General features: G+C 50.0%; 1 protein-coding gene across 9 annotated transcripts in view; it reads right to left on the bottom strand.

The window, feature by feature from the left end:
* Ndae1 (Na[+]-driven anion exchanger 1) overlaps positions 1-14,883 on the bottom strand; it is a 217,230-nt gene that overhangs the window by 161,154 nt on the left and 41,193 nt on the right. For 2 of the 9 annotated variants that reach the window (XM_077659583.1, XM_077659584.1), the window contains exon 1: positions 13,257-13,833. The exons of 5 other annotated variants lie outside the window; for them this stretch is intronic. In XM_077659583.1, the coding sequence (XP_077515709.1) occupies positions 13,257-13,276 (20 nt within the window). In that variant the 5' untranslated portion in view covers positions 13,277-13,833. Of the gene's footprint in view, positions 1-13,256; positions 14,251-14,883 lie in introns of those variants that run through there. 2 more of the 9 variants (XM_077659593.1, XM_077659596.1) reach the window with 2 other exon arrangements.

Genomic DNA, 14,883 nt, shown 5'->3' with positions numbered 1-14,883 from the left:
GGAGGCTGCTGTGATATTGGTCGTGAAGTGACTAGAAATTTAAACCATTGAGGTGGTTGTTGTCTGTGCTTTAACAGACGAAGAGATTCCTTTCCAGTGCGGTTCTACGCCGTTTTTTTATCATCATCATCATCATCACCATCATCATCATTTATTAACCCTTAAGGGTCGCGTAGGGACAATACATAAGGGGGGGATACATAGTGTCCGACGGTCATACATATGAAAAGGCAAACAAAATTGTTAAAACTGCTTCTCCTTTCCCACGCCGTCTGTGTTTCTTTATATTTTTGTGCCTCTCCTGTGGTTATAAGCGGCTCTTTGTAGATAATGAAAATCAGTTGGTAGTTGGCGGCTGTCCTATGTTTTGCGTGTTCCAGTCCCCGTTTTCTTGCGCCGTTTATTCCAATTACGAAGGTTATAGATTTTTTTTTACTATCGAGCGACGACTCGTTGTGGTTATGGAATCTTTTTCTTGAAACATTTGTGTTGAACTTTATTATTAGACAAATTTCGACGTATTGCGCACTGGTATGTTTAGTTCTGAGCATCTTGACATATTCACACAACTCTTTTCCTACGCAGCACGCTGTGAATGTTCTGAATCATAACAGGCAGGAGCAGGTGTCGGAGGTCCTCAGCTTGTGGGCCCAAGCCACTCTCTCAATAGGTATACGGGGCAAGGTCACGGCTCGCCCGTCGTCAGCCAGCAACCGTCGGCGCGTCAGCATCGAGGCGCTACGCGGAACGTATCCCGACGTTCGAACCGTCAACGACCAGCTGACGCTTGGACGAGGACGGATGCGGGCCCTGCTGACGAAATCAACACGAACGCGAGCTCACAAACAGGGCCGCGGTCACGCACGTTGTGTCGCAAAACAGGGCCGACAGCGCGCTCGGGACGAGGACCTTTCCATTTCCTTGTTACACCGCCACTTGCTCGGCACACTTGCGTTTCTCAATATGACATCGGAACGGAGACATGGGCGCTGAGCGGAGAGCTTGTGCTGTTCCTCGAATGCGCAAGAAGTGCATTTTGGCACAGTTCAGAGGTGCGCGTCGAAAAGAAGAAAATCCAAAAAAACGATGGCAAAAAAAATTATCCGCATAGCGGAAAAAAAAGACAGAATTTTTCAGACTTTTCACTCCCTTCTGGGGCAACGAGGTGACAACAGCCGCACGGCTCGCCCGTCCCAATTCACATCCTATGACACAATGCCCATACACCAATGCACATTACTACGAGTGGCACATGTTCAAGAACGGCCGCTTCCGGGACCGCCAGGACAGCGATTCTCAGTAGCCGACAGGTGACCTCTGCGAAAAAAAAAAAAAAGGGGGGGGGGGGGGGTGCTGAGGACAGGCTGGGGGTAGTGAGAAAAAGAAAGGCGCAGTAAAAGTATCAGCCAGGGTGGACACCTGAACTGCGCCGATGAGCCGGCAAAAGAAGGCATACGAAGGCGGGAGCTTGAAAGTGTCAGCTGTTCAACGCCTGTCGTCACGAAATGACGTCATCGTCACGCGACTAGCGGCAGGGTAACGGCCATACCCGCTGATCTTGCAGCCATATCCCCCCCCCCCCCCCTCCACCACTTGGCCTGAGATATGTCTTCGTCGTCGTGAAATGGAGACATCCCATAACGAGGTCACGTGATCCTGTATTCGCATTAAAAGGTCCTGCGACCTTTTAAAAACCAACCATGTTTCCGAACGCATTCTCTAGTAACAATTTATCTGTTCAACCTCCTTCTTTTCCACTTAAGCTCACGCTGAAAGACGTGTCACTATACGCGAAAGCCCCTTCAACTTTCTGTTTGCGACACTACGCCGACGGCATTAGCTCGGAAAGGGTCTCACGTATTGCTAGCTATGTAAAAAAACGCCTGAATAAAAAAGCGAGAGCGAGATATTAGCCGCGGCAAGTACGTGCGCAAGAAACCGAACGCATACTTAATCGGGACGATGCATCATTTAAGCCTGTACATATACAACTCGGTTTTTCCTCGCTTTGACCTTTGCCCCCCGAGCCCCGCGGTGCGCCATGCTTGTGGCGTTGGCATGGTTCCCCCTCGTGTATCAAATACACTCGAACGACACACGCCGAACACGAATCCGGCCGGGCTCGACGCCAGGCCGGATTAGCGCCACGTTGACGCAACAGCTGTTGCTGCTGCGCCACGCTGCCGATGGCCGTCGTGGGGCGCTTAATTTTAGAAGATCTCGCGCGGACGCTACGCGGCGCATGAGAAGCAGTGCGGAAAAAGCTTGTCGAGCTTGGACGCATAGCTGCGAAGGTGGGGTGAAAAGCGCGGGAAAGCCGAACGATCCCGCTCCCGTGAAACGAGACACGACGAGACACGTGAAAGCAAGGGACGTGTTACAAGCTGCGTCTGGAATATGTCGCAAAACGTACTCCATGGCGGTTGCAAAGCTGAGATTGCATCTGCCCTGCCTGGGTCTACCTGACACAGACCGGGGATGAAAGCGATTCTCAATGTAAAAATTGCGGTGAAAGGGGCGCTCTTCATCACATAATTTGGGAATGCGCCGATTCCCCGGGCGCCGGCTTAAACATAAACGGTAGAGAAGCCTGGGAAGTTTCGCTGCGGAGCGAGGACCCCGCCACCCAGCATGCAAGCCCCCCGCCTGGCGGCCGAGGCCGTGAAGAAACAATGTGACTTCTCCAGTCCTTAGTCTGCGGAGCATCCCCAACTCGCGTCCCAGGCCTACGTGACGGGACCGGGGATTTGGGGGCTCCTTTTCGGAGGACCAATAAAGTTTTCATTCATTCATTCATTCATTCATTCATTCATTCATTCATTCATTCATTCATTCATTCATTCATTCATTCATTCATTCAAGCGATTGCTGAAAGATGGTCTACACGCATGGATGAAAAATATGTCACAAAATAGATTCGGGCCTGCGAATTTGAAATATACACACATTATATATAAATCGGTTTTTCCCGCCAGTAATTAAATCAGCACGGTTAATTGGAGGAATATGGGAGCGGCCTTTGTCATACAGTGGATGTAAGGAAGTTGATGGTGATGAAGCTATTCAACGGGGATATGAGGCAGGTCGTCGTTTTTCATTTAGGGTGCATCGGAATCACCGGCACACAGGTGTTATTTTATTTCACTTCAACCTAAATACGGCAGCCGCAACACGGAATCGAACCTATGACCTGGCTCTCAGCGCCAGAACTATGGGCAGATCCAGATCCACCGGCTGGAGGGCGGGGGTGGGGGTGGGGGGGGGGGGGGGTGGTGAGGGAGGGGGGCGCTGTGCTACTTAACGGGATGGGAAGGAAAACTGTACCGCTTGATGTTTGCTCATTGTTTTCAATTGCTTCTCCAACTGGCTTCTTCCTAAACAACACCACGCAGGCGGCAGCTCAAAATGTTCCAAGCGTGCGAAAAACACGTGATCACCCATCCAGGAATTTGTTTGTTGCTTATCAGTTCGTCAGGCAACAGCACAAGATTCGTACACCGCCAAATATCTGTGAGAGAGCGAATGTGCAAAGCCACTTGGCAGCAAAATTGAAAGGCGTAAAATTTGCACGAAAATAAAAAAACGTTGCGCGCTAAGCATACGAACATACGAACGAGGAGAGGTCGCCTACAGCACACAAGCGCTAAATTCCATGAGCGATGCTCTGGCGACGCATCGCAAACGTCCTTCAAATTTAAAGTCTCCTCCTTAGCCCCGCGGTTTTATCTGCCTCTTCTGGAGATCGGCACTGCCGTTTCTAGACGTGTGGCAGTGTGCACGACACATGTATATGCACATGGGAGCGACCAGAAAAACAAACAAACAAACAAAAAAAGCTCTTTGCAAGTTGCAGCCATTTCGCCAGACGCATTGTAGACACTGCTTATATACCACAACGTTCTTCAGACTGCCGCAATCAATCTCTCTTTATCAACAATTTTCACATTTCTGCGTCATTGCATCTATTTTTTTGTTACTGTTCCCTGTCACCTGCCGCCATATACTTCGACATCTCATCATATTAAGGCGAAAGCATTTAACGGCTCATGCTCGCGTCCGTACGTCCGTCCGTCCATTACGCTCTTCAACTCGATAAGAAAAGAAATCTTTGTACACGATGAGATTCGAACCACCATCCTTCCGTTCCGAAGCCGAGCGTGCTAACGATTAAGCTACTTCCTGCCAACGCACATGCAGTTCTCCTTGTCTAGGACACTGGAGAGTGTTTGCGGAAAGACGCCGAATCAGACGGATGCCTCCCAGACGCCCTCCAGTGTCTGCAGCATTTAAGATTCACAAACAACAATTGTGTACCTAAATCTTCACCACACACCAGTGACACAAGCAGCAACACCGCACTAAAGGCTTTCGCCTCACCGTACTTTAGGTCAACAAAGTGCCCCCCTGATTTATGGCGCTCGGCTGCTGACTCGAAAGACGCGGGCTCAATATCCCGGCCGCGGGAATCGCATTTCGATGAAGGCGAAATTCTATAGGCCCGTGTACTGTGCGGTGTCAGTGCACGTTAAAGAACCCCAGGTGGTCGAAATTATTCGGAGCCCTTCACTCCGGCGTCCCTCATAGCCTGAGTCGCTTTGGGACGTTAAACCTCCGTAAATCTAAACCTAATTTCTCTGAAAGAAAAAGGAAAACTTCGTCAGCACCCCCTTCTGCAATTCCCTCGGGCCCTGAGAGTAACAAATAAATAAAATAAAGAGGCACTTTCCTAATTGAGGCTCGGCATTAAACAATAGTGATCGTGACATCTTCTAATTATTCCGGAATTAGTATTGTCATTTTCCTAGCAGTGCACACAGCCTCCAGCTGACTTTTCTGTGTAGGAACCAATACGCTCCTACGTAGTTACGAGAACACGGAAATAATTTCACCATTCGCCGCATGTTTCTCTACAGCCGTTCAAGTACGAGTAAGAACAAACGCTATGCAATATAAGTGCCTAGCTGCAGCTCCGCTTCTGCGATAAGTTCAAAAGTAGCGAAGATTTTATTCAAAGCAACGAAGCGTCCGGAGAATTCGCGATGAACCTTCGCATGTGTACTATGTAAATCTTCAACAAAGCCACCAAGGCGGTCGCCGCTCTAGTAGCCCTCGCTAAACATGTGCCGACACGTATTTTTCACCTCTTCCAAAGGTCACGACACGGGAGTGGGAAACGATCTCGAGAGATTTGCGGCTGGCACATGTTAGCGAAATGGCGCAATACTTAAGTGGCGAGCGGCAGCGATCACATTACCTGAATAGGTTATGTAGTGTGTGGATAGTTTAGGCGACTCGGCGGTCGTGTGGCGTGGTGCCTGTTGGCAACGGTTGCGAAAAAAGAAATGACGCAAGATATTTACACCGCTATCGAGCACACTGGTTTCGAGAGTGGAAAGAAAAACAATGTGATGACGATAGGAGATGAGTCTTGTTAACAAAACTAACAACAAACTTAATTTGGAAGCGCCGCTGCTCGAGGTACTTAGCGCTGAGATATGTATCCGTTGTTTTTCAACGCTTGTCGGTCACACAACGGAATAAGAGAGAGAGCGAGAGAAATGCTAAAAAGTGATTTAAAAAAAAAGTTGTGAAAATATACGAATTAAAGAGCAATCTTCCACGGGCGGAATGGGCACGTATTGACATGCCTCGGCGTCGCAGCAGCTAAAAACGTACGCTTTCAAAAAAAGAAAACGAAATAATAAAAAACGTAGCTGGAAGACGCTTCGTATAATCGCGTGGATCTCGCTTTCACATCTTACTCTTTTCCTCTCTTTTTCCTCGAGTCTTCTTCTATCGGTCTCCTTTCACCCCCTCTTCTGTAGAGGGACACGTGCAATCTCTGTCCAGTTTTAACACAGAAGCTAAACCGCGCCGAAAAACCGAACAGACTGTCGACGTCATCGGGGACCGAAGCGGAGACGCAAGCACAAACAGAAGGTGCGACGGTTCCCCCGTCGCTGTCGTCCGTTTCGAAACGCAATTTCACAGTTGGCTCATCCCCGCGAGCTTACGGAGATGTTAACCTTGCCCTTACGATTTCAACAGAGCCGCCGTCGTCACCGTCACGCGGGCAGTCCGCGCTGCAGGGAACGAAGCCGAGGCGACCACATTTATATACGCGGCGAAAAGAAACACACAATTCAAGGTGCGTCCACTTGCAAAATGAAATACCGGACGCTGCCCCTTGTGGCGCCCATCACACATACCGCAGTGGAGCAGGACGGCGGCCAGACGTACGTATCTATTTGCTTGTCTTCGCTTTGGCGCAGCAAAACTAATAATGGATCACCTTCGGCGACTGTCGATACGCATCAACTGGAAGTTTATACTGAAGGCAGGGTGCTTCGGGTCCAATAGCGACCCGCGTGCGAGCGAGGTTGCTGTAATGAGCTCTCTCCTCATAATAGCTGCGCTGCCAAACTCCCCAGGGATTCATGCCCGAGCGCAGCGCGCCAGGCGGGCGCAATATGTCTTCCGTCCCTTCGTATTTCTCATCTGTGTGTGTGTATATATATTTCTTTTCGAAACACCTCTGGATTCCCCCGACGTTTGTGTCGTTTTCTGTCCCTAGCAAATAAAATTAGAAAGTTCGAAGGCATTGCCGTATAGTTTCGCGCGACGAGACCTCAAATATCTCTCTGCGTATGTGGGAGATACCCGGGTTCGAACCCGACCGCGGCGGCTGCGTTTTTATGGAGGAAAAACGCTAAGGCGACCGTGCGATGCCAGTGCACGTTAAAGATCCCCAGGTGGTCGAAATTATTCCGGAGCCCTCCACTACAGCACCTCTTTCTTCCTTTCTTCTTTCACTCCCTCCTTTATCCCTTCCCTTACGGCGCGGTTCAGGTGTCCGCCGAGATATGAGACAGATACTGCGCCATTTCCTTCCACACAAAAACCAATTATTATTAATTATTATGTGAGAGATATAGGTGCGCGTTCTTAAACGCAACCTCGACCTGGCAGGTTGCCCGCGTGGTTATCAAGAAATTGTGCCCGCATTTTCCTCTCCGGCTAGTAGTTTTCCTTTCAATTAACAGCATAATAAAAAAAACAGCAACGAACGAAGCGGGCAGCCAGACACGAACTGACAGAGAGAGAGAGTTTTCTCCACTTGTTTGGTTATACGGCGCACTTAGCCAGGACGTGTGGCCTCCGCGCCGTCGATAATAAGTTTGTATCATTCTGTTTCGCAGATAAGCACGCCGAGATAACCTTGACGCGAACTGCAATTAAAGCTCCGAAACCAGCTCGCGCAGGGTTCGAACGGAAGCGCCCGTTCGTTCAGCCCAGTCTGCGGACTTCCTGTTCCGAGCTTATATCATACTGATTCGAGACCGCATCACCGGCTCCTTTTTGCTACGTAGTAAACAACAGCTCAACAGGAAAAGCCACTAAAGATGCAATTTCGCCACCTCATCCCGAGCGAAGAAAAGTGAAGGCTAAAGCGCTTGCCACACCAATCACGCTGCAGGGGATTGAAAGGGAACACAGTACACACTATAAGCGTGGTTAATGAAAGAACCCGGATAAGTCCGTGTTTGTCCTCATCGTCGCTCGCCCATTATGTGGCCAACACCGCTAATGATTCTTTTTATCTATTTCTTTATTCTTTTATCCGTTCTCACTATTCTCTTCTGCCATAGCTCGCAGACGGCGCGTATACCACATCGTTGTTGAGGCAAAAAGCCTTCTGTACGGACTTAAGGATAGAAACGTGCAGCTTGATAAAATTACGTCAGTCACTTCATTCTGTTGCTGCTAACAAAGCTGTTGACGACAAAAAGAGGCCTCATGTTTAAAGCAAGGCGAGAGACACTGTTTTGGCTCGCTAGGCAGCGCAGCGTTGCAATCGCTTGAAAGGCTGGCTAGGAGGAAAAAGTGGTGAGTAGGAAAGCGCTACAAGTACAATATGCGCTGCGCAGAGACACAAACAAAACGGTACAAGAGAAAAGAACAAATATTTACATCCTGTGCGCTTGTTCCTTTATAGAGGACCGTAGTTTCCGGACTATAGTCCACATCCAGTGTATAGTCCGCAGGGGCAAATTTCGGCTAAAAGTAACATTTTCTTCCTTATATAGTCCGCATCCGGAGTATAGTCCATAGGGCGAAAGCAGCCGCTCTTCGCTACAGGGACAGCATTTGCTAGCATATCGAAGCTGATTTTGCTATGTTATTTAGCACGGTAACATGTGCTAGGCGCCCATTCAGAGCACATATTTCTTTTTTTTTTTCATGGCCGCCGGTAGGCTTCTCCGGCTTTGACAAACAATCTGAAAAAATAAATGCATAGTTCGCACACACAGATAGCTCGCGTGGTGCAAAAATCCAGCTTTTATACATGTATAGCCCGCGGACTATAATCCGCAAATTACGGTATTTACCCGACTTGATCAAACCTATGTCGTCAGCTTCATCTAGGCACCAAGGTAGTCGCTCACAGGTAGGAATGCATACTGTGTGTTTTGTGTGAGTGTGTGGGGGGGGGGGGGGGGGGGGGGGCGTGCGTGCGTTCGTGCGTGCGTGCGTGTGCGTGAGGGGGGGGGGGGGGGGTCGCTCCGTAGTGATATTGCGTTGCGTTAAGCCAAGCTCTGAGCAATGCCCGAGTACAGCAATCAGGCGTTGCATGGACTATAAAATTTCTGTATATATGGCAGAAATTTTATCACAGAACCCACTCGACCACTGATCGACCAACAGACTGCACGGCCATGACGTTTTTGAACACTGATAATTTTAGTACAAAGGTGCGCGTAAAACGATCGACGGTATAAACCGTAGAAAAAAAAATCTATTCTCAGGTATCAAAGGTGCAGCGACTAAGAACGTGAAACTAATGAACTATACGCAACTATTTACGCTTGCTGTCTTTTTTTTTCCCCACAACAATCCGCTCATCCGGCGGTCGACACGATTTCTTTCAATATCTCACGACGCACACGTTCCCTTCCGCCTGACTGATCGCTGTACTGCCATCGGCTCTGCCTGAATGCGCAAAGCCGCTGCAGGAGAAGGGCGTCCTTGCGGGTGATCGAGCTCCTCAACTCTGCTCCGAGTCATCCTCTCTCTTTGCGTCGCGATTTTTGTTTTTCGATCCAAGAAACGAACGAGCCCTCGCGCGAGCTTCAAATGCATTCCCGAGCGTCGGGTTGAAGACAGATTCCCGCAGCCGAGGCATACTAAATAGGCGCGCCGACTTATGAAGCGCGAGATCCCATCGGCCAAGCACGATCGTTTTATCCGCCCTCTTGCCAGGACCGTAAACCCGAGAAGCGGCTGTTTCCAAGAAAGAAGAAAAAATCTTTTAACAGCCCGATTGTTCTCGCGGCGCCCACCGACCTGTCAGCAGTGCGCGCAACGATGAATCATTTATGCAAGCGCCACCGAGCAATAATAACAAAAAGAAACGATTGCGTAACGAGCGAAAGCCAATCGCGAATTCAAACCAACCCCTCCGGGGGCATTATACATGCATCCCAGCTACGGTGCACACCTCAGCTACCCCCCCCCCCCCCCCCCCTCCTCACACGAGCAAATGGCATTATCGATGCAATCCGCGCGGAAAGGTCACGCAACGCGTGATCCGCCAACGCCCTGGCTGCCGCTGTAACATTGAGCCGAGGAAAGTTTCGCCAGCACTGCTGCGCCATAAAATAAAATAGGCACAGCGTTTACCACGGCGGACTACTGCTTCGTCTGCTCTACTTATTTTATTGTTCCGATCAAGATCACGAGCATAGCAACTGTTCGGCCTGTTCCCCAATAAAGACGGCAAGTGCCGTTAGAAGCGAGAAAAAGGCGAGGGGGAAGTATTTCTCCAAGGATCGGAGCGGCGGAATCACGTTTCCAGAATGCAGACGCATTTGGGACAAAAGCGCAGAGAATGACGCAATGGAGCAGGTGTTGCAGATATCGAACTTTGTACCTTCTTTTTTTTTTTTGACATTGCCGGCGCTCGTTCGTGCACAAAGGCCTTATTGCTGCTGCGTTGCGCGCATTTAAATGTTCCCCTTTCGACATACAGTTAACTTCAAGGCGTGCGAAAAATTCACACGACGCAATAAACGGACTCGTCAAATGTTTAGGTGAATCCCCCAATATGGAGTAGATTGTCCAACACTGTTCCCACTTCGAGTTGCTGATCAGTTCGCTGTCGCCCTACCATAAGCTAGCCGTTATGGTTAGCTCATTTGGTAGAGCGACAGCTCCGGTGAAGCGGTGGCTCCGGGTTCGAACCCCGGACCAGGACGAATTTTTCCTTACCTACGAAGTTTCCGAGAAAGCTGTATAGCTTTCTTTCGTTGCCGTATGGCTGCGCTCGGGTGGACGCAATGAGTAATTGCTCCCTTTATTAATGAATGGCCTCGCGATCACCGTGTACAACACTGTGCAGTACAAACACCGTCGGCGGACTACAGCACAAGACGCTAGCATTATGGCCTGCGGCTTGTGCAGTCAGGCGCTTGACGGAACAGCGTACAGGCGAAGCAAGCCCGCGGCTTGCGCATTAACACAGTACACACTGAATCGGTGCAACGGATGACATTGCACTGATCAACCACACTGCTCAGTCTCACTGAATACTAGCACTGCGAAGTCAGTATACTCAAACGTGATACAAACAGCTACGTACGTCAACACAAGGGGAGAAATTCGCCTGGCACGAAACGAACATAGAATGCAATTTCAAATGTAACGTTCTCAGCTCTGTATCCGATTCCGAACTAGAGCCAATGTAAATTCGGATTAAAAGTAACCCGAACACGCACACGGACGCTCAAAGCAGTGCACAGAGTTTGTCTTGTGGCCTTTACGATACCCAGAAGCTCGGTGACAAAGCGTGGAATATCAAAGCAAGTTAGATCGAGGGATTTGAAAAATAAATAATAAAGAGAACTTTGGCGGGCACACGCGCTGAATGAACTCACCTCACCGTCCAAGCCACATCTTCGAGTGCTGGGACAGCACGCCGCAAAACTGTCGCCTCGAAACGCGCAAGTGGGAGCAAGCAAACAGCAAGACTCCTGTGCCTAAATAAAGGGCCGTTGGTACTTCATGGTTAATTACTCCCGTTGCCAACGAAGGGCAGATAGGGCCAGCTCCGACGAGCGATGACGCATTAGCCTCGCCCTCGCGAAGTGCTCTCAGACAAGGGCAAACACAAGGAAGTGCACGCGGGACCATACCCGCACCAACCGATTAAAACAAATAATTTTAAAAAAGGAGATGAATTAAATCAAAAGAGCAAGCTTCGGTAACGGCAGAGTGATTACAGCCGCCTTGTATTCTTCTTCTTCCATCACCGCCTCATTAGCTACCGAGAACGAGGCTAAAAATACTTGCTAACGTAGGCGTAGTGAACGCGGCCTCCGCTGACGCTAATCATCGAGAACGGTGGGCTGTCAGTGAGCCTCTTATCAACCCCTACCCCGGATGAAAACTCCCCCCTTTATTATTACATACTTTCACTTACACAGGCGAGGAGCTAAATGGCAACGCCGAGATTCCTTCGAACCCACCATGACGCGTGTGAAGACCTCGTGGCAAGCGCGAACACAGGAGTTGCCATACCGTCGTACGCGCGCCAGCAGGAGAGAAGGAGGCGCATATATGCAGAGAACTACGAACGACTACAGCTAACGGCGGGAGATACTTTGCCAAGTAGGCGGTCACGAAAAAGGCGTTACCGTTGGCCCGTTGAGACTGAAAGATTGATGGCCGCACGAAATGGCAGTTTTCGGCGCTCGAGCGATTCATCACGCGTTTTGCGGCGTTGAAGGATAGAATAAAACGGAGCTGAGAGGTAGATCAACAAATAAGCGTGCACTGGGGGTCCGGACGACCGTGACCGATGAAGCGTGCGTTACATCCAAGCAGTTTCGCTTGAAGTAGTAGGATAAGCGATGTGTTGGGTTTTATGGCACATGAGCGACTGAGGCTATCATGCGCCAAAAACGAGGTTAAGTATCTGTTTGACTGTTAATTTGAAAAAAAAAATCCAATCTATAGTTAGTTCAAAACGTTTGCTTCCTTTAAAAGCCTAATGATACAGGACAAAACAGCAAGACCGCTTTCACCTAAGAGCAATGTTGGGTGGAAAGGTATGTGCTCATTGTAAAACGCCGCAAAATGTTTTTTTGGATGACGCTTCGCGCCAGTCAAGACTCAACACGTGAGAGTGGCGTCTATAGCGTCACGACAAGCAATACATTCAATAATGAGCAGTGTACATAATGCAGCCAGATAAAGAACGAAGGAAGGAAGGAGACAAAAGGCGCTCTTGCCCCCACCCCTCCATTTTTTTTAGATTCGTACTTCGTCTGGTTGCGCATACATGATTGACAACCAATTCGCCAAATTATCCGTTCTTTAGTAGCTATGTTTCAAGCTTTCTTTATTTTTTTACGTGGTTCGTACCGCAAGGCTAGAAACGCAAAAAAGACATCGAGCTTTGTCAAAAGTGTTGTACACCAAGCGACTCGTTTGAACGAGCGATTCACGAAGCTGGGAATATTTTGAGAATCTCTGTAATTTGCAAACTTATTAAACACGAAAGCAGGAGACGCTAGTTAATTTTCATTTATTTCTCTTTATCGACGTGACCCGAAGTAAAAACGTGTATTTGCCTGCCCGACCCTTTATACACGGCAGTATATCACAATTAAAGGCTGCACAATTGATCGCTGTTTACTAGGTATATTAATATCGTTTAATGTTACAAACTAACTCAAGACAAGAGTCGTTTATTGTCGAGTCGAAAAAACGTGTCCGCTAATGGACGCGTCTGGTTTCTGTCACTCAAGCAAATCCAAAACGCTTTCGTGAGACTTTTGCGATGCACCAAACAGCTGACTCTTATTGTAGTACTGTACCTAATGAAAGGTAAAACAAAAAAGTAGAAACCATATTTGCCGGTTCATAAAATGCAAACTGCAGCTGATATATGACATATGGCAACATTCTAGCTGACGGCAGTGCCACAAGAAGTATGCACACAACCAATCCACAATATCGCGGAGAGAAAAACAAGTCTAATCTTAGACGCTGTTCTTCGAAAATTGTACAAGAGTTGCACAGAAAGCATTCAAATTCTACCCAATGAACCAAGCAAATTTGTCTTTCCAGATAGTAACAGAGTTCGACCACTGCTTTAACAGGGGTTGTTCACAACAGCCTTAACGCATAACAAATACCACAAAATAAGATCAAAAGGTGTCAAAGAAAAATAGAAAGGAACACTTATGTCTAACCTCGGTAAACGTAGCGACATGGCTGTCGTCTCGCCTCGGCGGCGACAGCTTCGACGAGACCCGGTGAGACAGTGGTATTCCTACGAGTCTCTGCAGCGCTCGCCGGGATTCCTTCGAGATTCAGTTCACTCGCAGGCACGCTCACACACACGCACACCACTCGCGAAGACCGAAAGAAAAGCGAAAGGGAATAACAAGACGCAGAACCGGCTCACACTGCTGCTCTCAAGGCAGCGGCGACGCGAAATCACGGCGACAGTCGGCCGCCTGCAAAGCGAGCACCGGTATCCACCACGCGACACAAAGTCCGCGCGGGGATGGACTGTGCGAGGCACACACGCACGCACAGAGTCGGGTTCCGCCCACCACAAGCACTTCAGCAGGAAAAGTAAGATCAGCGGCAATACTGGGGGCAGGGAACGGGCGGATGTACGGCGGCGAAGCCGATGCGGAGGACTCCCAGCGCTGCTCTGATGCGGCGAGTTACACCCAGAGCGTGTCTCTACCTCTCGAGACGAGAGAGAGAATGAGGAGGCCCGGCGCGCGCGACGGTCGTCGTGGTCTGAAAGCGGCGGCTGCTGCGCGGTCCGCGTTACGCTAAGCGACGCTGGCGTGCCTTCGAGCGGAGGAATTAAGGCTTTCCCCCTCGACGCGCCACCTTCAACCGCCACCCCCCTCCTGGCCCCCCCTCGTTGCACCCGCGGGAAATCGAAGAGAGGCGCGCAGGCACGCGTCGCACGCACGCACACGGCGTTACGCGGGAGCAGCCAGAGGAGGAGGAGGAGGAGGAAAGGAGGAGAAAAGGGAGAGGAGTCTCCAACCTCTCCGGCGGCACCAGCAGCGCTGGAGGAGAGCCGGAGGAGGTGGTGGCCGCCGCCTCGTTGAGCAATCCCGGCCGGCCCTGGTGACAACGGCGGCGGCGCTCGACAGACACAGCTGGTGCAGCGCGAGCGGCATGGCGGGCGATGCGCTTTGGCCGCGTGGGCAGGGGTCGACCAGTCGAAGCGCTCAATGGCGCTTACAAAGGGAGATGCGTAGAGCGCTTGTTTACGGGACGACGGCTAAGAGGAGGAGGACGCGGTGACAGCATCCTCCGACGGGAGCACAATAGTAGGAGAAGCGGCGGAGGGGGCCGAACAATCAGCACGCGCGCTGCGTTTGGCATGGCCCGAAGAGAAAGACGGCCCCAGACGGGACTGTGTCCCTGGTGAGAACAAGGAGAGCCCCGTGTGAAGGGCGGTGTGAAAAGCAAAGATAAAAAGGGCCCCTTAGTGTGTGTAACCTTGAGCCACTAATTTCAACAGGCTCACTATAGTATACGACGGCAAATGATGCGGTTCCAGCACTCGGAATATTTTCAGACGAGTTTCGTCAACGAGCAGCAAAGCGTGGAACGAGCTCCACCACGTACCCATTTTGCCAAAAGTAACCGAGCAGCAGGTTTTTGCTTCTCAACCGTGCAACAGAGCCGTTACGACACCCCTACAGACCGAAAGGTATCAAAAAGTGAGGACAAGGCCCCCCTTGCTTTGCACACATTCCGAGCTTAAGGGCTGCCATAAGTGCTTCGCGACGCGGCTAAGAAACAAACCACCTGCGCCCGGTTACTTTTGGCAAAGACTGTACA

This window comes from Amblyomma americanum, chromosome 3, assembly GCF_052857255.1.
Source record: "Amblyomma americanum isolate KBUSLIRL-KWMA chromosome 3, ASM5285725v1, whole genome shotgun sequence".
NCBI lineage: Eukaryota > Metazoa > Arthropoda > Arachnida > Ixodida > Ixodidae > Amblyomma > Amblyomma americanum.
This window is presented reverse-complemented; position numbering and strand designations above follow the sequence as displayed.